The sequence below is a fragment of the Pipra filicauda genome, unplaced genomic scaffold, assembly GCF_003945595.2.
Source record: "Pipra filicauda isolate LSUMZ 115617 unplaced genomic scaffold, ASM394559v2 scaffold167_size3244652_pilon, whole genome shotgun sequence".
In the NCBI taxonomy this organism is placed as follows: domain Eukaryota; kingdom Metazoa; phylum Chordata; class Aves; order Passeriformes; family Pipridae; genus Pipra; species Pipra filicauda.
Window position 1 is genome coordinate 3,114,099 of NW_024104184.1, and position 24,535 is coordinate 3,138,633.

Consider the following 24,535-nt stretch of genomic DNA (forward strand, 5'->3'; position numbering starts at 1 on the left):
ATGAAGAGTTGAAATCTGGTTGTGTTTCACCCAGTATTGCCATTTTTTGTTCATCTAGGACATAGGGAATCCAGCGTTGGGACTGTGCTAAAGAGTCTCAGAACATTAACAGGATGTTTTCTTACAAAGATTCATTCTAGTGTTGTGCTCATTCTGCCAAAGATTTCTGGAAACAAATCTGTGCTAAGAGGAAAAATTAGTTAGTAATAAAAAAACGAGAGAGCCATCTATCCTGGAAGTGCCTGTGTTGTTGCTTAGATTCCCTGTTACTTTGGTTTGTTTTGAGGTTAGGGTTATAAATCTCTTCATTATTACTTTATTTTAAGAGAAGGGTTTTAGAGTTTGATGCCTTTTTTAATAATGAGCTTAAAGAATTATTATCCACACCGCATCAAAAGGAGATATTATAGCCGTGTAGCTTAGCAGGTAATTTATTTCTGAGTAAGACCAATCATAGATTGTTTCCTAGTGAGAAACATGGGTTCAAACTCATTATTGTTGGAACAATATTCTATGGGAGGCTGTCGTCCAAGTAAGTTGTAAATTGAGTATTTATGCTTATGTCAAGTGACTGACCAATTCAAGGTAAATTTTACACAGCAGTTTTGGTTTAACATAATTTTGATAGCCCTGTTAGTATTGTATTATGCAAAAAGATTCACGAATACCAGAACTGTGAACCTGGACATGCTGCTAGGCAGTGTGGTGAAAGGCATAGCAGGGCTGTATGTGTTTGATTAGTGTAGTTGACCCTACTTTGAGCAGGAGGTTGGTCTGGAGACCCTCTGATGTCCCTTCCAGCCTGGATTTTCTTATGATCCTCTCTGAGATGTGAAGATGGGTCTGTGTAAGCAGGCCATGTTCTCTTGAGTGGAGGAAGAAAAAGCTCTGCCCATGACTCAGAAGCTCAATTCACCCCTTTTGGCACCCCCTCAGCAGGGGCAGAGGTTGGGTCCAGACCCCAGCTGCCAGCGCACGGGCACAGATCTCCCATCCACAGCCCAGGTGGAAGCCAGCACCCAGGGATGCTGAGCCAGTGCTAACACCCTGCAAGGACAGCACAGGGGCTTTGATCAGCCCTAAAAATGGTGAAAGTTACTGGTTTGGAAAGCAGGGCTGGAGGACAGGACTTGTAGTGGAAGGGCATAGAGAACAGATTGTTGTCTTTTGAATCTGTTTTATTTGATCTCTCCAGTTGAAGTGGGAAGGGTTGGATACAATTGAGGTATTGGAGTCTCTGAGTGTCTTTTAATCCAAACCTTAAGATAGTACTCAAATGGGCATCTCTGACAAAAAAAAATCTGCGCTGAAGAAATGCCTAACTATGATGTGACCAGCAGAACCCATGAATCCAGGTTTCCTACATCTTTGGACAGTAAGTCCCCATAGCACCCATACCACAGTATGGGGGGGGCCTCACACCAGATCTCAACCTCACCTTCAATAACTCTAAGCTCCCCAAATAACCTCCAACCCTTCCCCAGCACATCCAGCTCCCGCAGCTGATGCCAGGCCTCCTCACCATAGTCTTTCCAGTTTATGCCATGTACATGATGTCATTCCGATTGCTTCTTTTGACTGGAGTTATGTGATACTTCACAAATTTTTCATTTTTTCAGTGGCTGGTGGAATTAATTATTCTCCTAAGGTAGTATTTCACCTGCCTGTTTCTATTTGTAAGCTACTATGGTCTTCAGGGATCTATGCTTTCTTCCAACTCATAAATCTGGCTGAAAATTAAAAACCAGGCAGGAGAAATAACTGTCCTTTGTATGATTAGTGACCCTGCATTTTTTTCCCAGAGGTTCACCATATTCCTGGCAAGCAGGAGGCAAGTGAGAATAAGTAGAGAGTAACAGTTCTTCAATCACAACTGTATCAGGTTCTTCCTTAGTTTGATTTTGATCTGTAAATGATTAAGACATTTCATTTGTTTTTTAGCTTTCTGAAAGCATTTAGGTTGGTGAGAAGAGTGCAAAGAAGCAGTAGACAAGGAGTGTAATATTTAAGTGTTTGGTGAAGCTTTAGGAAGGGATACCTGCCCCATGTGCCCTGGGGTTCAGTCTGTGGAAATTCTGATTTTTGATGTTATATTTTCTGGGCTGAGACTAAAGAAGCGGGTTTTATCCTTCCCTTACAAACTGATTTGCACATTGTGGATGCACCAGTTGCATCCCTACAATTAATATTGAAATTAGTGTTTTTTAAGAAAGGGAGTTAATTTGGCTATTGAGGATTACTCTGTGTGGGTTGCAAAGTAAAGAAAGGGGATGAGGTTCCAAATTCTCAGATGGTCCAGCTCATCCGCAGCTATTGGCAATGTCCTTTGGGACCAGTGGGCAGCTAAAGCAGATTAGAGCAGATTGGTGAAACCCTACCTGGGAAATGGATAGCGGTACAGATGGCATGAGAGCAGTGAACTGAAAAGGTGGCCTTAAAATCATCCTTTTTTCCATTATTTAGGATCTTTTAGAACCAGTGTTGTTTTTATCATACTGTCTCATATGTTGTTTCAGATTTTGCTCTTTTAATTTTGAATGTTTTTAAGTTTTCAGTGTACTAGCTAAGTATGATATTTATTCATGTATTCATAGCTTTCATGTAAAAATGTATCACATCAGAAAAACCCATAGCATCAACTGCCTTTAAACTCCTGGTTTTCTGGAATCATGTAAAACCCCTGGCACTTCTGGTTGGATACTCTGAGATACCCAGCCATAAACTGGTTAGGGAGAATCAATATCACAGGTATTTACACAAAGTGTTAAACATAATGAACTGGTTAATTCTTTTGTGCTATGAAAAGCAGTTCTCAAAATACGTGCTAATTAATCTGATTAGATGCGAACCTTTCTTTCATTTCTTTGCTCTTACCTGGCATGCAAAATTTTAGAATCATGAGTCTGCAGGAAAATGCAGACTGGAAGAGATCTCAGGGGGTTTTCAGTCCAAAATCCTGCTCAGAGGGGGATCAGAACAGGTTACTCAGGGCTGTAATCCAGTCTGGTCTTAAAATACAGCAGCAATGGAGAACTGCACAACTTCCCTTGGCTGGCTGCTACCAGGTCCCCCCAAAGTCATCTCTTCTCCAGGCTGAATGAGCTCTGGTCCCTCAGTCTCTCCTCATAGAGCACTTGCTCCAGCCCAAACCATCTTGGTCCTCTCTGCTGAACTCACCCCAGTTGATCAGCACTGCCAAACTTAACTGGTGCATGTTGTTAAGAAAAGGGTCATTGTAAAGTATATAGGAAATGACTGCAAGTCCATTTGCTTAACACTTTTGTGCTCATTTAGAGGTTTCAGAAATTTTAAAATCCACAGAAACTGCAACATTTCTTCTTGCAATACAGGAAAAGAAAAAGATGTTGTTGTTCTTAGGGAAATTTAGGTGATTGAATGATAATTTGATTGAATATAGGCTTTAAAAGACTACACAAGCAAAATCTGGAAAAACCAGTATTTTTTTAATACTAAAAATGTATGTAATACATAGATGGAACATATTCATTATCTTAAAGATAGATATAAATTTCAAGAGTCATAAATAGTCAATTTAAAATTAAAAAAAACTAACATTCATTCAATCCATGTTTCACTGGATAGTAAAGTACAATAGACTGCAAAACATAAGACAATGACAGCATCTTCTCCCAAACACTGAAAAAGGTGGAAAACAGGGACCTAGTTGCTGGCACTGTGTCAGTAGAGAGACAATGGATGCTTGTTCTATTATTTATATGAGCTGACTGCTTGGCAGATGCCACTGCAATAACCCTTTATTTCACGTGTAGAAAAAATAGAATTTGCTTTCCTTTATAATCGCACAATGCAAAATACTAATGAAAATGTTGGATTTCCCGTAGCTGAGAAGAAATTATTGTCCTAATCTGCTTTCAGTCAGCAAGAAGCTCTAATCATTCCAGTCACATAAAACTAGATAGAATTTTCAAAAACCCACATCTTTTTAGTCTCTGAGATACCAGGGAAAGGAGGATGAAAACGTTTATTTTCAGTTTAAAATGGTAGTTCTTATTTTTTACCTGTTTTATAATGCATATATACTGTTATGTTGTATCCATCTTCTGCACTTGTACCTTGCAAACAGCAAAAATTTGGTGTTCTTTAGAATGACAAAAGTAAGTTCTTATAAATTGTAAACTATAGTGGCTGGAGGTGCCTGTGCACCCTTCTGCTTCCAGTGCTGTAAGTTTAGATCCATCCTCTGTGATACAGGTCATAATTATAGAATCACAGAATAGGATCACAGAATGGCCTGGATTGAACGGACCTTAAAGACCATCTCGTTCCACCCCCCCTGCCGTGGACAGGGACACCTTTCACCAGACCAGGTTGCTCAGAACTCCATCCATCCTGGCATTGATCCATCCAACCTGGCATTAAACACATCCAGGGATGGGACAATCTGCTCCAGTGCCTCACCACCCTCACAGTAAAGAATATCTATCTAAACCTATTCTCTTTCAGTTTGAAAGCATTTTCCTTTGTCCTGTCACTACTTGCTCTTGCAGAGAAGTCCCTCTCCATCTTTCTTGTAGGCTCCCTTCAGATACTGGAAGGAAATTTTTATAGGGCCATCTGCTTTATTTTTCTACTTGAGAATGATTCTTTTATTCAAATCTTGGCTAAAGAAGGCCTTTAGATGTGTATTTAAATCAATCCCTAGTCAGACCAGCACATCCTAAGTGCACATAGCCTAGCATAGATTTCTATGTTAAACCATAAAAAACTAAATCTGTTTCATTTTGGGCTGATGTTACCATTTAACTGCTGTATTCCTCCTCTTATATTTATGCCAAATAATCATATTGCCTCTCAGGCACATAACTCTTTTTCAGTTAAAGGTCAAATAGCAAAAACAAAACCCACCTGGTGTCTTGTAAGTGTGCACTGGACAGTGCATACAGTCAAAAATGTACACATCAGGTCAACACACAGGAGTGTGCACGGACCACTGCACACTTCGAAAGAGGGTGAAGCGTGGCTGAAGTTGTGGGTTTTAAAAATGCATGTTTTGCATGGGGTGCACTGAATTATATAAAAATTCTGCAAGACCAGCTAAATGCAGGTTGGGTCCCACAGCGCTCAAAGAGTTACAAGTAGCTTTTCCGAGTGCATGGATAGTGTGTGGGAGGGAGGCACAGCCCATCTCTGCACACAGCCAATGAGAGTTTCTGCTAGCCATATTATTGTTTTGATGCACGTTTTCTTAATGTCAGTGTGATCTTAATGTCAGTAAAGGTAGTACATATGCTCTCGCTTTCATATGCAGAAATGCATAGCTTTAAATGTTGGGTTAATACCAAAAACTTCTGCAAAAGGAACTTTGTTTACTTTCCTTGGTCTTTATTGGCTCTTGCTGAAAAGTCTTTTGACATTTGTTCTACATTTTCTCTTAGACTTTTTTAGTTTCAAACTTTTTTAGACAAAATTTTAATTTCAACAAAGATACTGACTGCACCTTTAGGTTGATGGCTGAGTCCCTTTCCCCACATGTGCAGTTCCCAGACATAAATTCAAAGATGAGAGAAGATCAGGTGGCTCTAGTTCCTCTTGCAAAGGAGCGTCAGCTCACCCATGAAGTAAATCATGACCGTAACTTATGCATGTGAACCACAAACTTTTGCACAGGACAGCTGCCCCAAAAGAAATGATTGCTCTTTGCCCACTAGCACATAATCTAGCTTTTGCTGGCCATTTTAGTCCTTTCCCCCGAAGACTTTTTACCTCTGATTGAGGTTTTTAGAGCAAGTATGCTAATTCCAGTCTCCTGAACAAATGTCTACATAAGTAATTGCATCTTACTTGCCAAATTTCCCTGACAATTTCAGCTGAATATGGTCAGGACAGATGACTTTTTTTATAACATCTCAGGGAAGAAGCCACTGGGGACAGAGAGGGAAAGGCAGAGTCAAAATGTGCCTTTCAGAACACACAGATCTGGTTCCTGCTGCTTTAATTAGACTGTGCTTGCATGTCAAGTGGTAACTGAAATAACAACTCGGAGACATTTAACCAGTAGCTAAAAGCCTCCCACCCAAGCACCTTCTGGATCAGCAGTCATGAGTGCTCTGTGCTTTTTCCCTACTGGCCCGAGCACCAGGACCATCTCCCAGTCAGGTTTAATATCTGGTCTTGACTGCTCTTGAAGAAATTGCCACTGAAGGTTTTGACCATGGTAGGAGACCAGCCAAAACGCACACCAGCCTGACTTCATGTCTTGCCACACACAGTAAATGGTCATCAAACCACCTTTGCAGGCCACTGGAAGAAAACGGTTCACCCTCTTGCCATGAAAGGCTGGGCACAAGTACCCTGTGTACTCAGTCACCAGAAGGCCTGTTCTCCATCTTGCTTTTAAAGTTATTTTATTTAGAGATCCATCAATTAGCCTGTACTGGGGGAGAATATGTTTTTTAAAGACAATGGGTTAAACAAGACAATCCTACAATCATGCAAATTAACCAATGCATTAAAAATCAACCCATTTATTTGCATAAAGAGGGCAGCTATCTGCCCTGGGGTCTGGACGGTGCTGCTCTGCATCCTTTCCACAGACAGAGCTGGCAGAGCCAGGCAGCAGAGGCAGCACACATGGTCAGACACATGTAGCCCTCCTGCCTGTGCTTTCCTGAGCTGAAACACTCTTTAAAATGCAACCTGCTAACAAAAGTATGTCAGCAGTGCATGTGAATCCAGTGTGATATATGAGATACTTCCAACATAAAATGCCAACAGCAATTACTGGGTATGCATTGCTTCGTTTTCTGTTCCAACCCAAGCTCATAAAATGTCCAGCACCGTGTCCCCACAGCAATGGGAAGGGAGCACAGTCTGTGCTGGCAGTGCATCAGACCTGATTTTGGATGGCAGCCCTGTGGGGTTGAGGAAGAACAATCTCAGCTTCATATAGTCATTCACTGATTTTCATGGAGCCAGTGTTGTGGATGTCACCCTGAATGTCCTCCAGTAGAAACAGCCACTAACCATTGCATACAGATGTGCAGTGCAGCTGCTAGAGCAGGCACAGAGTTAAAACTCTGCTAGTGTGGGTAAACAAATAGCCTCTTTTTCCTTGATCCTCTTGAAAACCCTTTTTGGTATGTCATGAGATAAGGTATTTTACTGTATGACACTTGAAGCCCCTTCATGAATTAATTTGTCCTTAATTTGTGCCTTGTCTCGCCAGGGAAAGGTGCAGATGCCCAGCATCCATGTAAGGGCAGAGCGAGCACCAGGCATGCAAACCCCAGAGCATGGCCAAATGGTGACAAACTTCAGGGGAAGGCCTGGGACAGGTACTCTGCTGCTGGACACACAGCTCAGCATGCTGCATCTAATCAACAGGAGGCAGAAGGGAGGTCTCTCTATCATATGCAGTTGTCTTTGGGTTTCTTTCTCCCAGATCACCTGGAATGAATTGTGTCATTGCACAGGGCCCAAATTGATATTACTTAGACTATGTTCAGAGGAGCTGGCAACACTGCAACGAAGTGTTTTTAAGCTTGTTGGCACTTGAGCGGGGTGGCACTTTGTGTCCCATTTCACAGGTGACACAGACTATGTATATAGTTTAAGTAGAGAATAGTTATGGTTTAGAAAGGAAAATTTGTTACAAAATTGCTGTAATTGAAGTATGGGGTTAGTAATGCCTTGAACTGCCAGTGAGCCTTGACACCTAATATAGTCTTGTTTTCAGACCTCTTTTTTCCTCTGTCAGCAGTTTTATCTCCACTTGCTAATTTCAAAAGCACATTTCTCCTCTCTCTTGCATAGCCCCAAGCAGACAAATACATCCAGGCTAATGGAAGAGTGAGGTTAATATAAAGAGGAACCTTATTACCTCTAAGTTGTTTTTCTTTCAAAGCTCTCACTTACCATGTCAAGATATTCCTCTCCTCTGCCATTTTTCTTTTATTTCTCATCCCTTCGGAAAGATTCATTCCTACTCAGGAATTACCTCTGGGGACACATGGAACATGCATCTTGCCTTTTGGCTGACTGACACATTAGATTTGATTAGTTATTTGCCCTTTAGCTGGGAATAAATAGCAGACAATGGCAGAATGGGACTATAGACTGGTGTGGAGCAACATCAAATGATAGTTACTAAGTACTCTTCCTCTAAGCAATATTTAACTACATTAAAGACAGCATAGAAACTTTTCAAAAACAGCTCAAAAGTTAGTTACTGGTTATATATGTCACAAAAGCAAAACCCCATATTTAATAGCTGAGTGATTTTCTTTCTTTAGTAGAGTCTTTTTCAGGCCTTGCCAGTATTATTTTTGTTATAATTACCATAAATATGATGTAGTTTTTAGACTGGAGTGTGAATATAGGAAGGATATGGGTTTGAATATGTTAACGTTTTTAAAAGAGCAAAACCCAAATTCATGATCCTGTTCCATAAACTTCACCTGTCAGATAGGAACATCACCAGCAGAGGAAGTTGAATGCCGAAAAGGTATATTTTGCACTTCTTTCTGTAAGTAGCTAGTTTATGCATAATTGCGCTGCATTATTATCTTTTGCTCCATGAATAAAGCAGAAATACAAAGAAAACCAAGTAGATAATGCTAGTAAACTGACAGGAACAATACCCTTAATAATTCTCTGAGGCTGTGCAGGCCAGTGCATGTGCCCATTGCAAGACTAATGCTGATGTGAGCACACGCTGTAGCAAGTGGTGCCCTTCCTGCACAGCACTTGTCCCCAGGGTGCAGATCACTCCTGCTATGGAACAGCAATAATTGGCTCCAAGTCTGCATTATCAAGCAAGGGATGATAGACACAGAAAGATGCCGATCATTCAACTGGCTGCTGGCTTTCTGCCCAAATCCCCTTTTTCTCACACGCATGCAGAGATCCAGTAAACAGTACACAGTTTGATATTATTGGTATTATTTGGTATTTGTTTGCATTCAGACACATACTCAAGCTCCCCTCTGCATGTGGTCTGTGTTTCAAGAGTTTGCTCTTATCTGCCTCATAAAGGAATGCTCTGGCTGCCATCGTTGTTGTGTGCACCCTGAATTGTATCCTGGGCTGTTGCATAAACAGCATCTCTGAAGTCCCAGTCTACTGTTAATATAAGTTTTCTTTCCCACTGTCTGCAAAGAGCCCTCTCTTCCACCCTGTCAACTTGTGGGATAGAAATGTTGTACAAAATACCTTCTGTGTCTTAGGTGTGGCTTTTTTCTTGTATGTTGATCCAGGCAAGTTCAATACATGAAATTCCCACAATGAAACGTATTTGCAAAACGTGTCTGTTGGTGTTGCATTGGCCCCAAAGCTGGCTGTGGGATGCCCTGCCGTTTCAGCTGCTAGAGGAAGCCACCATGTCTGACCCTTCTAAAGAAATCAGGGCACATGTCTGATTTTGGAGATCGTTTGGTCCAATTCTGACTTGTGTGACTGCAAACACCTGTGAGGAAATCTGAAGAAATGTGTGTAGTGATCATAGTTGCTTGCATATTCAGCACAACAGAGCTCTAGGAAACACTTCAGTTCATAATTTTAAATGAGACTTAAAGTCTCAGCTCTCTTGCCTTTATGTGCTGGAGCAATGTATTTGTTTTTATTTTACAGTGTACTCAGTATGGTCACTGGTCATGACAGCAGATCTAGAAATGCTAATGTAGAACTATGGCATAAAGTTTTGCTGTATTTTACAGAAGTCCTGGAAATCCTAGAATAGTTTCCATGATGCACATGGTAGGTACTAAAACCAAAACCTCACACTGGTAATGCAATCTCGGGACTGGGACCAAAATACTATCACTGCCAGGTGAGGCAAGGCTCCAGCTTTAGATCTGCCTCTGAAAGTCCAAGGTGGGAAAGGCAACACAGCTCTCTTTCCAGAAGCAGAGGAAGAGAGTGCCCTGAAAGCCATAGGGGCATGAGGTGGTCATAGTTTTGCATTTCTGGACAAATAGAGCTTTTCTAAATGTGCGGGAAGCAAAGCAGATCCCAGAGAAGCTTTCGTTTACTCCTGTTTGTACTCTGACAGTTTGCAGAGGGGTTTTACCTTGAGGATCCACTGTATATGAAAAATTTAGTATTAGATGTGTTACTTTCATTGTTCTTCCTTTTCAGTGGCCTGGTAGCCAAGAAAATATAATTAATTTTTACTTTCATTTTCAAACCATTGCTTTGTGGCCCTTCCTGACATTTTATAAGCAGGCAAGGCGTGATCCATTAGAGAGGGCACACAGCTGACTGCAGAATTACACTCATAAAGTAGCTTTCAACATCTTACTGTTGAACCAAGAGGCTGTTTTGACGAGTTCACAAGGATTCACATTGAGCCCATTAATGTTAATTAGAGAAAGGCTAAAGAACACATATGAAGAGTGTGTATAAGTCTAGACAGATATTGGAAGAACTTTGGCTCAAGGAAATTAGACTTCAAATGCAACACTTGTAAATACATAAAGGTTTTGAAATCTTGGAGATAAAACTGATGTTGTGAAGCACTGCACTTGGAAAATAGGGAAGAAATGAGCAATTAGAAATATAGAATAACTATCACTTAGCATGACAGCTCTGTAAGAAAGAAACAAATCACATTGCATTATATTTCTAGCTGATCATGAGAAAACAAAATGACTGATCATTCCCTGTGGTACATTAGCTGGTCTCTAGCTGTGGGTCAGTAATGGGAAATAATTATTCTTTAGATAAAACTGTTGAGACCATAAGTAACAATGCAGCTTATCAAGAAATGTTGCAGGGTCTCTTTTTTTTTGAAGGCGTTTGACAGAGATCTGGAGCAGAGAACTTACTCATATCTCCCTTTGTTTCAAGAGAAGATTTCTGGACACCCATTCAAGCTCCACACTCCATCAATAGCATGTAACAGTACTGCCATTGCTATTGCTTGTTTCATTGTGAGACTAATAATTTCACAGGGCAGCCACTCTGCAACCTTTTATTCTGATCTGCACTGAGGCAGATGCGCTTTCTCAGGCAGGGCAGTGTGCTTGGCTTTGTGATATGCTTACTTTTACTTATGTCCTTCATTAAATTACGGTGCCAGTGATTTTTATTACCAATGTAGCTGTTTTGGTTTAGGAACTTTTGTTTTGTTATGCTCAAAAGAATCTCTACACATTATTCTATACATTTAGAAGAGTACAAAAAGAAGAACAGAGAAAAAAAAGCAGAATGGGACTTCTGATTTGATTAGTCATGCATATAGCTATAAAAATGTCTATATAAATAAGTATACTACATTATTTATTGTTGTCTTTTTTATGTTCACAGGGCTACAGCTACTCATAGGGGCCAAGTTATATTCAAGGATGCCTTAGCACAACAGCTGTGTGAACAGGGAGGTAAGTCACCGTAATTCTGAAAATATCTGGCAAATATTTTTCCATTGTACCTGTGTGTCAGTGTTACTCTTCATGAAAGCTATTCTGTAGAAAAGTTAATATCAGGATCTTATTTACATTTTTAAAACTGATACTTTCTTTGGCTTCATACTTCCCATTAGCTATCCAGGAAACCCCATTGTCCTCTCTGCTACATGTTGGGGAATATACAAAGCTTCAAGTAGCATTATGCACATTCCTGAAATCAGCCTGTAATAACCAACATTTCTTTTCTGTCAAAACCACAAGCTGAGTTTTAATTCTGTCTGTATTAACTGTAAGCATTATGCCTACAGCAAAAGCTTTATTTACCATCCAGCTCACACATGTCCTTGTGAAGAATCTGCCTTCCCATTTTGTGAAAGTAGGACACTGAATTTTTACCATCACCTACAACATTTGATCATTTTTATAGCTAAACAAAATGTTTGGCTTACACAAACTTAAAAAATCTAATTGTTTGTGCTGCTTATCCTTTTGATGAACAACATAAAAAATAAACATCCTGTTGTCAGCTCTTGTCTACAAACAGTACTCTGCTTTGAACCTGATTCACTGAAACAGTAAGAAGTAGAGAAAGTATTCATCATTTTTGGTACAGGAGAGAAAGGAATTTCTGTGCTGATCCAGTTATATCAGCAAAATTCCAGTGATATTTCCATGTGAAAAGAAACAATGGAACATGGGCCTAACTGTCTAAAATAAATATTTTAAAATTGGAGATGTGTTGTCATATTGAAGCAGAAGAGAAAACCCCATAAAATACATCCTTTGGGGACATTAGTGCTATAGGGTTGGGGTTTTTTCCTATGAGCTTGTGAGTTTGGAATAAGCCATAAGATTTCTCCCTGCTGGAGGAAAATACCTTGTTAAGTAGAGACAAGTGGGTAGAAATCCATCCATGCAGACTTTGACAGTCCTTCTTCAGACATGCTGTTCCATGAGATTTTACTAGGAGAGCTGATGGAAGAACTTTTAATTCTTTCACCACTCTCTGCTTTACATTTCTGCAATTTTGGAGCACAACCTAACTTCAAATAAACATTTTAGTGAAACTTATGTTGATTAAAACAGTAGGTCCTTATGTTACTGCGCGCTGTCCCCAAGTTCACAGGAGCTCTGTAGAACAAGGAGAAAATAGGATTTCGATATCAGTTGTATGTAGAGAATAAAGGATGTTGAGATGTGCCATTCCTGAGCCTTCACTGGCTGCTCAGCTGTAACAATCCCTGTGTGGCCTCCTCCTCCCATCCAGCCACTGACAGTCACGTCCTGCACCGCTTCCCTGAATGGGTCTTCAGCTTCCCCACCTCATCATAGCCCCCCGATGTCTTTATAACTTCTGTGTTTCCCATGATTTTCCCAGCAATTCTCTTTGTTTATACACAGTCACATCAGAAACTTTCTGGATTTATCATCCTCAAAATATGTGATGTCATTGTGGTGACTCTGCAAACATCAGATCTGACTTAGTCAAGGGTCGCCCAGAGGTACTGTTCTGTGAGCAGTTGACAGTGTATGACAGCTGTGTAGAGACCAAATTCCTTGCAATACTGACGTGCAAGCTTCTGAGATGTTCTCTTGGTTCTTCTCCCACATTTTTATCCTCACTATGGTTTATCTCCACTTAATTTCCTAGCTCAGTCACAGTTTCCTTGACTTCGATATTCAACCACTACATTGCCCATTACCCTTCCTACCATCCCTTCCAGCACCAGGCTCTCCTCTGCCTTTTTATTCTCATTTCTTCAGCAGACAGTGTGCATTGCATTAGTCTCTAACCACTGCGTACTATTATCACTCTTATACTATTGGAATTAATTTTCCTATTCAAAGAAAAGAGGCTTTCTTTGAAGCAGACCTCACTTCATTTATTCCAGTTTCATCAACACCACTAATGTAAACAAAGGACTCTTTCAGAAAGAATTAGTGAATTTATTTAGATGCAAATATCAAATTAATATATATGCAAAACAGCAAGGTAGATTGACATAAATGAGGTTTTGTGGTCTGTTTCTAGCCCTAAACATTACTGTACTGAAATGCTGTAGCGAATGATGTGACATATCAAGTAAAGAAAGATAAAACCCCAGGGCAACTTCATAGATTTATTACAGGCCATCTTCTTAATAAGTATGTTCACTGGAGGTGATATCAGACTTCATAATATCTAGTAAAAAGGATATACATGAAGATGCGAAAGTAGCAAGATATCTCAGAAATCATATTCACTGTGGCTGTCCACCCTCGTATGTGCATTAGTAAATTCTAGTAGAGTTAATGGGATTTGTGCAGTGAAAGAAAAGTGGTTTTTTGTATTTTGAAGATAATTAGAGTATGATAAAGGGTAGTGTTAAGAGATGGCAATGCCAAACAAGCAGGCTTATGTATAATGAATGAGAAATTATGCCATAGGGAAAGACACTAAAGAAAGTAAAAAATTGCTCAAAAAGCTTTGTGTTCAGAAAATAATATGTATTTTAGGAAGTGAGAAAGATCTTTGACACTTGATGTGAGCTTTAAATTTTATGAGAATTACATTGAAGAAAGGAGACATAAAAATTATCATATAGTTAATCCAGAACAAAGAGGAAAAAAACCAAAACTTGCATAAGGAAAGACAGTAAAGGTAGATGTCTTATAAATACTTCTAAGGACAATTAAGGATCATAAGGACTGATGATATTCCTGCCAGTAATAATATATTTATTTAACCATGTGTTCAACTTGTTGATCTAATAGCAAAATAAATGGAAAATAAGGTAAACTTAGTATTGTGCATATTGATTCATATTTATTCCTGGCTTGAGTAGAACAAAAATTATACATTAATAAACAGTATCATAATTAAAATGGAGCTGGCAAGACATCAAATCTGGCTGCATTGTTCCATAGAACAGTGATGCTGCTGGGAGGAACAGCTTGTGGTGCACAAGCCCTGCCTGCCTTTGCTGCACCAAGTAGGATTCTAATGGGTAAGGAGGCCATTCCTCTGATACACTGTGTAACTTTGGACCAGTAGCACCATTCTTTGGAATAAGGACCACACTGGGAGATTTGTGAGCGTGTATGTTTAGTTCTGACTGACTAGCAGAGTATCTCAAAAGAGAGAGAGGGAACCCTGAGAGATGGAAAAGATGAAGGAAGCTGTCCCCTCCTAGTGCAATATCATTCCCTTCTCCATAATTCCCAGAATTTTATACAATCTCATACTCAATGCCACAAATTGTAGGACTGGGTTTCCTTTCTTACGAAACCTCTCCACAGCCTGACAGATGTCTCCACACTGAAAGCAGATCCTGAGAATTGGCCCAGACTCTCTTTTATTAGGAACTTTTGCCTGAATGTTTTGGAAGACCTTTCAGGTGTGTTTTGTACCTTTTAAAATTTAAGAACACTCTGAAAAACAAGTGCAAAACAGATTGCAGGCTCTCTGGCTTGATCAGAGCAGTATTTTACAGAGCAGAAGACTGTAGTTTAGAGCTGGTATATTGTTCCTTGGTTTACGTGTCAGCAAGAATAATGCAGCCCTTGGGCAACACACTGACTCTCCCTAGGGAATGTTCAGCCTCTATCACTCTATAGCAACTTTTTCTGCAAGTAGAGAGAAAGTGTTGGAGGGAATCTAAATAAAAGCATAAATTTCCTTTTTCATCTTCATCTGGCTGCTAATGACAAGGAGATTAGACTTTTTCATAATCTGAAAACCAGAAGATACCTCCCTCCACACCTCATTTGTCATGAATTGATGAGCAACAGCTGATGGCCACTGGCTGTTGAACTCTGAGCATGGTGTTTGTCTGGGAGCATTTCAGCATCTGTGTTACTGTAATTCACTTTTCCTTTATATTGAAGAAACTACAAAGTTCAGGATTCTGAAAAAAAAAAAAGGTATATTTTCTAGTGAGTTTTAAAAATATTTTCTTATGCTGCATTTTTTACCTGTCTCTATATACAGTCTTGACTCCCCAGATCTGTGGAATGTGGGTGTCAATAGTACAAATGGATATTGCTGAGACATGTATTTAATTTGCAATATGCTTGCTCTTTTTATCTGAATGGAGACTGGTTTTACGTAACAATTAACTATTACCATGTTTAATGATTTTGGTTCTTCTTTTTCCACTGAGAACAGGAACACCACGAAACCTTTTTTCCCTCCTCACATTCCAGTTTCTCTATCTGAAGATGACATTCCCTTCCCATTTCTTTCATATTTCCCTCCCTGCCAGTTGAACCAAAAAGGGGCATATCTAAACTGGCTTAACCTTTCAGCGGCCTTACTTCATCCACAGAAAAATTTAACCTTTTACTCCAAAAGATGCCTTCATTCTCCCTCATCTCATTGACACAGAACCCCACAATGTCCCCATTGACTTTGGAATTCCTCAGCACTTCCCTCAAGATTCTCACGCTTCCAGTTTGACTGTGCCCTTTCTCTCCCTGAATCACTCTGTATTATACACTGTCATGTCTGCTTTTCCTTACCAAAGGAATTGCCTTGTCTTACGAGCACCCTACATTTCCTTACGTTTTGCTCATGCCTCTTCGATTGTGACCTCAGTTAAGCTGTGCTTCCATTCTTTGCTCAGTACAATTCATCTCTGTATAAACCCAGGGTGCTAGTTAAAAATCAAATAACAAATTCATTTACTTTACTTTTTAAAAAGGTACAACTTCTCATTCAAGCTAAGATGCATTTTGGAGCCATACAAATACTGATTCTAAATTTAAAGTCATCCAACCGTGTGCCTAAGGAACATCTAAGAAAGTGAATCATGATTTAAAGGGTGAACTGAGGTGGTCTTTCTTTTTCCCTCTCAGTTTGAAGTATTGTATAATTCCTTTTAAATTATAAATTTATATCTTTACACTGTATAGCTACGCTGCACCATATAATTTCTTTTAGCTTTGTCATATTGTCTGAGGAAACTCCATTTGACTTTAGCCACACCGTATGGCCTATGGAAAAATCCATATTACTTTAAAGTGAGTCATTCTATATATTGATTAAAAAGGCAGATCTGAAAATATTTTAAAACTACTACAATTGGGTTTGGTTCATTTTCTGAATCTCAGTTATTTTGGGGGACCTTAAATACAACACTTCAAGATTCACATAGTGCTGTTTTGCAGTGAAATCTAAAATTTAATATAGAAATTATTTATAGAGAGATTAAAGTCTAGGTTTATCATTCATTAAATGGTACCTTCACAGTATGTTTTTCATATTCAGCTCTGGAATTTAAATTAAAAATCAGATGATGGACTACCTGAGGCAAAAATACTTGGACTTCTTAGATCCTGTGAAGACTTAGGAAGCCTTAACCCCTCCTCAACATAAAGTCTGTATTTGTAAGAACAACCTTTTGTCCAACATTAAGTGTTTGCTTAATTCTGCCTTTAGTTTTTTAAATGATTGATTAGTAGGACTAGTAGGCACCTGCACAATTTCCTTCATTTCAGTCAGTTGGTAAGCAGCTGTGTTTTGCAATGCCAAGAAACCTGGGATGAATGCTAGTCCAGTCATTCATTTTCATTTTGAGATCTGATCTACTCTTGTTTAAGTCAGCTTTCAGTTGGGTTCCTTTCAAAGGCTAATGAAATTTGCTGGGGCAATTAATGAGTCTGCCCGTGATATGACCTGATATGACCATCCTCCTCACGGATGGGCCTTGCAGGATGGTTCCCAGCCACACCTGTGTTTGCAGTCGATCATCCCTGAGTACTGTTCTGGAACTAATGGAAAGGAGTAATGCAGAAAGTCAAAGACAGAAGTCTTCTATTAAGCCTAGCCTCTTACAACAACTAGAGTATTACAAATCCCATGCCCTAATGTACTTCTTTTCCTGCAGGCAAAATCCAGAACAGTTTCCATTGCTCAATCTGGGAAATAATTTATTTAATCCAGTTTACTACGTTTCTTTTGTGCAAGTATTTTTCAAAAGGTTTCTATCAAAATTTACTCTTTCCCACGGAGAAAAACAACACCTGGCACTACAAGGGACAAATGCAGTCTTCTCCACTGTAGGATTCACCAGTGCAGTCCAGCATTATTCTGGAGGCAGTGCCAACCATAACATGCAATAGGAGTTGTATTCTTCCAGATTTTGAACCATCATGATGAGAGGTCTTGGCCATTGCTAGAGTCATTATTGGCAGTACTTCTAGGGAAGGCAAGGCGACATGGGTAAATTTCTTGTATAAAAAGTGGAGAAAATTAGCCACATAAAGGAAAAAAAATTCATATTTTTGTCAGTGTGTGATTTCTGTTCAACAACAGACTCTTAAGAAGGTCTTTGTTCTTGGCTGCAGTAAAGCTTTCAGTGTTTCTGTGGTTGTTTTCAGTGCTACATATGTATATACACACATATATACATATGTACAAATATGCATGAGATTAGTGTGTGTTTATATATATTTTTTTATGGTTAGTAGATGGAGTAAAACATGTCAGTCTTCCAGTTAGTAAGTCAGTTAAATCAAAGTTTTCTGTAACATGTAAATGGATGTTTGCCATCCTTTTCTGGTCTGCAGATTCCTCAGTTGTTGATTGCTCAGTCTTCTTAATCCCCTACTTCCCCATGAAATGTTGCAATTTCATTACAGAATGTCATGCCTCCTTGCAAACCCAGTATTTAAGGAGTAAGCAGGAAGGGAAAAACAAAATTCTTGAGATTTGTGTTGGACTTTCTATTCAAATGACTATGTGTGAGAGCTCTACACAGATTGCTGCATTCATTTTTATGTTTATTTTTAATTTGTCAGATGTTATGACAGAAATTGCAGTACTGCAGTAATTTTTTGCAAATATGCTGAAGAAATCAGGAGTACTGGTACAATTTAGGTCAGTGCCCAATAAGAAACAGAATCATCAGAAGAATCCTGGCTTCAAAAATTCTCTTTTTTGGGGGTTTTATTTTAACCGAAGTCCAAAATTAAGCTAGAAATATAAATCCATGGGTGAGGTACTGAGAGGCAAAAGAAGTAGCTGCTTCCCAGGAGCTTAATTATGTGCACTCCCTTTGCTTCCATTAAAGAGGTGTGATTTTGGATTTAAGGTCAGGCAAGGCTATGGATGTAGCAGGTACCATGGAGTATCCAGCACACTGTGTAGCCAGCTTCTAGACTTCTCCATACATTTGTAGGTAGCTTCTGCCCTTTCAGATAACATTCTGGTTTAATTCCTGTAATGTTACACCAAGACTCCTGTTGCAAAGTGTTAGTATAAAACTACTTAATAAAGTTTTGTCATTTCACACACACGTGCCACCCATGCAGTGTGTCATTACAATATTCTACTGTTTCTTGGAAGGCAAAAACCTACTGAGGAGTTGATCAGCAATGCCTGTAAAAACATGCTTTGATATAAGTGTTTGATTCAGTGATTTGCAGAGTCAATCTGTTACTTATTGTACTAGGAATATTAGGATTATTTCACCCAAACATATGCCCAGTAAGATGTTGTTCAGTGCAGTATAAATGATTAAAGTGTGGCATTTTTTGCTCAACTGGACTATTTATTGTATTCAGCCTAATTCCTGCTCTCTTTGTCAATCAATGAATTACTGAATCTTAATCCAAATTATTTCTAATAATATCTCATAATTCTAGGCTGCTAGTGATCTTTCTTTCCTTGCTGTACAATCAGTGCTCACTCTCATTTATTGTGATGTGTATTTTAGTTAAGAGAATAGTACTTTATCTTCCTATTTTTTGTAACTTTTGGGGTTTATCACATTTTTCATAATTAAACTAGCAGGATAGTTGACTATGAATGCACTGTACAATTTGTTTTAAGAATAATCAATTTTTAATGCTGCAATTAAGCTCTCATCATAGAAGATATTCATGTGTTGTGTGTCTTTGTTTTCTGCAGCTCCGACAGAAGCTCCCTTACATCCACACCTAGGTAGGTGATTTGTCATTCTCATTACTAAAACTCAGAATCACTAACTATTATAATAAAAAATCTGTAAGGTCATATGAAACTAGGTCTGGGGAATTCAAATAAAAATGAGATTCATACAAAATGAATTGAATCATGTCTATTTCTGATTAGTTGTTTCTTCATTGTGGTTTTTATTGCTGTATTATTTATTGCCTTTGAATCCTTGCAGTGTGAGTATATCATGCTGCAGAGCTTTTCTTCATAGCTGTGTGTTAGAGCATCTGTTTGCATGAGAACCTGGACTGGAGCATCTCTCCCATGAGGACAGGCTGAGTTGGGATTGTTCAGCCTGGAAAAGAGAAGGCTCCAGGGAGACATTAGGGCACCTTTCAGTACTTAAAGGGAACCTACAAGAGAGATGGAGAAGAATTTTTTGCAAGGGATGTAGTAATAGAACAACGGGAAATGGCTGTAAACTGAAAGAGGATAGATTTATAGCAGATATTAGGAAGAAATTCTTTACTGTGGGGATAGTGAGACCTCGGAACAGGTTGACCATAGAAGTTGTGGATGCCCCATCCCTGGAAGGGTTCAAGGCCAGGTTGGATGTGACTTTGAATAACCTGGTCTAGTGAAACGTGTCCCTGTTCTTGGCAGGGCGGTTTGAGCTAGGTGATCTCTAAGGTCCCTTTCAAACCAAACCATTCTAGGATTCTATGACCCATAGCCCTGAGCGTGGGACAGCACCTCACACCAGTGCTGGGTTACTGGGAGGAAGATTTTTTGCTAGTGCACCTCCAAGGTGTACCCAGGAGCAGCACGCTGCAGCACACTACCCTGCACCCACCAGCCCATGTGTTGCAATTTGATTAGTCCAGGACAGATTCTGACACCCTTGCTCAGTTTCAGTAGAAAGTGATACTTCATTCATTTAATGAAAGTGTTTGTAGAGAAGGATCTGTGTAATACAAACACAGGTGCCAAAGTTTTGGGATGTGGGGTGGTTTTCTTGGTCATCATATGTAAATCAGACAGTAAATCCAAGTGGAAAATTGGAGTCTAAAGTTTGCGGACCGATGGTTAGAAATATTTGCATTACATAACTCACAGTTTATGTTCCTTAAATGAGTTGACCTTTACTGCCAGCTCCACTGATAGCAGCAGAGAAATTCCAATGAGCTCATGATTTTTGCTTATGAGTTGTCAGAATGAATCCCCTGACTGTAAGAACTATAATACACTCACTAGGACTTCTCATCCCTTCTTGTGCCCACGTTTACAAAATCTGAATTCAGAAGGATTTTTTTCTGAACATTCAGAAAACTAACAATTTGGAACAAAAGGTTTTAAAAGATTTAGTGTGTGCTTGATGATTTCATCTTTTTATAGCCATCACACTTTGGTAATGGGAACACTTCTTTTTTGTGGTACTACCATTCAAAGTAAATAAAAAACCTGTAACTAGGAAGCCCTAGCTTTTGTAACTAGCATATCTTAAAAAGCTGATTTCCTCATTTTACTATACATAACTAGCTCTAAGAAAGGGAACATTTAGAAAGCACTGGGTGATTACACTGGATTTTTTTTCCTACGTTGCTTTCTTTTCTTTGCAGCTGAACTGCACAGTGACAGCATTATCTTACGAGATGACTTTGACTCTGACCATGAGCAAGAATTGAATCCTACCATGTGGTGAGTTTCAGACTTCTGCTTTCCCTTAAATGCATTTGAGCAAATGAAAACATTTTGGTTATTATAGTCAGGACCTAAATATATCGGTTTATTGATTAATTGAGTAATTGATTAATGAGTGACTGAGAAATTCTAAGCCTCCTAAAGTGAGGGACAAATTCTCATTGATTTCAAATTTTTAATTAATCCAAAAATAGAAGGAGCATATCTGAGGTCAGTGAATATTTCTGAATGAAGATTTTGGTTTCTTGAAAATTTAGATGTCTGTTGGTGGAGCCTGTAGGAGTGGCACCCCAAGTGCTACCTTAGCTCAGGACTGGGGAACTGGAAACAGTCACAGACTGTTAGCTTTTAGCCAAAAGGAATGTTCTTTTAGCAAAGATAACTCTTAGAACAGACCTCTCAATCTTAAATATTAATAATTTTACCACCACCTTGGTCACAGAGATAGGGTACCATTCATATTATATATAAGTACAAGGTCACAGAAGAGGGAGTTGTATGTCTCTAACAGTACAAAACTGATTCTCTTCTGGATAGTGAATATATCTACAGGTCGTATTATACTCAGATAAAGACATCTCTTGGACTTAACATGAAGTTTTGAAGGTTGGAGCCTACTTTTTTATATGAGATCATTACTGAGTTTTCTATTCCTTCTGATCCTATTTCATAAATATAACTAATTTTATTAATTTAATTCATACAAGACATAGAAATATTTGAGTGGGTTAGTTTATCTTGTTTAAATAAATTCTTGATGGGCATTTTAGCAGTTACCTTCATTTGTTAGTTAAGAATACATATGTTCTGTGAAATCTGACTTCATTTTCCTTTTTATTAAGGCCTGTCACAGCTTTCCATCTGTTCAGGTCTTTCACAGTTTAACCATCTCATGTAAAAATGCTGTGTTTTATGGAATTTTATGGATATTTTTATTTTGCACACACTGATTCTAATAACTTTTAATTTGTGTCTACAATTTTTGCTCCTTTTGTTCCTTTTGTATCAACTCTTTAAAAATGTTTTTCTGGACAGAGGCATTAAGGACCTGCAATACTATACCATGAAAAACCCTCTTTCTTTATGGGTATGAATAGATCAAGGACTCTTAATGGGTTACAGAATAGCTGCCAAGGTAGATAGCTTTAGCAGCAGTGTGTTAAATGGACTTGAGTGGAAAAAAATGAGAAGAGGCATTATTTCCCCACAGATGTCTCATAACTCACAGAGGACTTGTCTCTTGGGAGCCTCCATAATTTATTTATCCATTGCTCTCAACTTTAAATTCGTCCTTGCTTTATGGAAGTCTCAACAGAGAAATTTCAGACTAAAAGAGCCCCCAGACTTCTGCTCCTTTTGTCCCCAGTATTTTGATTTGGTCCCTCTGGAATAAACTTTCCCCACCTTGGTTAGTGAGTCAGAGCAGAGAGGTGGGTGCTGTGAGAGAGAGTCCCAAAACTCACTGCAATCCTGAGACAGGTTTTCCTGTAATAATAGCAGAAAACCAGCATTTTCAGCAATGTTAAATACAAGTTGAGCACAAATAAAAGAAATCTGTAATGAGGTACCATGAGCTTTTCAAAGGATTCGTACAGTAGCTCTGCCTCCAGTGAGGACCTGCTTGGTGGCAGAAAGCCCGTTCTCATTTGATTGTCTAGTGGGAGTTAAATCAGGAATTATTAACAGTTGTCGCCATCCATCCTAAAATTGCATTTTTTCCCCTGGCAGCTGCTAAAATCCCATCTTTACCACAGACAATTGTGGTAAGTGCTGGAGCACTGTTTCCAGCCCTGCTTGGTCCTGGCCTGCCATGATTGGAGCGCGCGGCAGCAGCTGCCTCGTGTGCGCGGATACCCCACCGGGGCCGTGCCACCAGGGGCCACTTAGACTAAGCCACTCTAATAATTTCTGAAACCATTATTTGTGTAAAGATGAAAAGAGAAGTATTTGTATTTTCCTATGATCTTTTCTGTTCACAAATCCTACATAACACTGGCTTGGAAATGATTAATATTTTCCTGCTCCTCCTGATCCCCCGTCTGGCATGTGCAGCTCTGGCAGACATGTGCCATCCAAGTGCACGAGCAAAGCATTTTATTGCTTCTGTGTGTGTCTGATTTTATGAGTCCCAACAGAGCCTGTGTGTCACTCCGTTGCTGGGAGAGGCCTCACATCAAATAACTATTTTACACAAGGGCACTGTATGATTTCCAGAGTGATTGCCTGGTTTTTATGGAATTCTGCTCTTTCAAATACATTAAAAGACACATCTTTCCCAGCAACCATCTGTTTCTTTGGAGGCTCAGGAACAGGGAAGGAGTGTGTATGAGTGTTTCTGGAGCTGTAGAGGGAAGAGAACGGGAAGGTTGGGATAGGGTTCTTCATAAACAGAAAAATCACAGCGCCTGGGAATGAATTCCTGACCTAAATCAAAGTTTGGTGACTGAAAGAAAGAAGGAGAATCTGCTAAAGTGGGAAAGGGACAGGAAGAAGTGGAGGCAGGAGACAACACATAAGGAAAAGGAAGGAGGAAGATTTCTGTGCTGAGAATGCAGCATGCCTCATGGGAGCATGCCTTATCTTTCTCATTTTCTGGGGATTCAACCACTGTGCGGATTTTCTTGTGTGGTTTGTCCAACTAATTTTTATATTATTTCCTCCCAGTGTGCAATCATGTCAGACTGTGATTAATTTCAAAGTCCCCAACCCATAAGCAGAAGTCTGCTTACTTAAGCAAAGATTTTCTCACTTCTTGGGTCTTACTTGCCATTAAATTTACAAAGATCTCTTGTTTTGTGAAACAAATACACTTCACACATTCATAAATGTCCAATTTATTTTATGTCTGACATGTTAGCCATGGAAGTTAAGGTAGGTAAGTGATTCCCAATCCATGATAAATGTAGCACCAATGCCGATGCTCAGTGGGTCACTGCTGACTTGTGGAACTAATTAGTAATGTTTAGTGCATTTTTCAGCGAGTAGTCCAATAGTACAGGTGATTGGTGGTCCATGAGACTTGCTGGAAACTGACAGGACAGTGTTTGATCAGAAAGCTCAGAAACTGTGGAAGTAATGGATTTCCTCTGTAGGGAAAGGGAATCTGTACCATGTACCACTTGCCAGGGAAGGGTCAGGGAATGGCTGGATGAGAAGAGGTCCAGTATGAGTGGTATCAGGAAGACTGTCTAGGTCATTGAGAACCTGTTCCTGTGACCATCTTGCCTCCATGTAGCCTCATAAAACTGCAGTGGAGAGTATAAAAAAGGTGCTATATAAGAGCTAAACTAGATCAAAAAAGATCAAATCTAGAAAAATACTCTGTTTAATCCTATGATAAATAATTTAATGTTAAAAAGTTGCATAAATTAGTACATACATTAATGTATGTTTCTGTATAAACAGTTTTAATAGTAGTACTGTAGAAAACAGGGGATTCAGTACATTTAAAAGAAAAAGAGCCTGTACAGAAGCTTGTTGCTAGCTAAACTCTCCTTCCCAACTCGATGTCATGTTTCATCTCAAAGCCTATCAGCATGCCAAACAGCAATCA

General features: G+C 39.2%; 1 protein-coding gene across 1 annotated transcript in view; it reads left to right on the top strand.

The window, feature by feature from the left end:
- The window catches only part of RELN (reelin), a 236,001-nt gene that overhangs the window by 106,066 nt on the left and 105,400 nt on the right, over window positions 1-24,535 (top strand). The window contains exons 4-6 of the mRNA XM_039379451.1: window positions 11,287-11,357; window positions 19,276-19,308; window positions 20,901-20,979. Of these exons, the coding sequence (XP_039235385.1) occupies window positions 11,287-11,357; window positions 19,276-19,308; window positions 20,901-20,979 (183 nt within the window). The remainder of the gene's footprint in view (window positions 1-11,286; window positions 11,358-19,275; window positions 19,309-20,900; window positions 20,980-24,535) is intronic.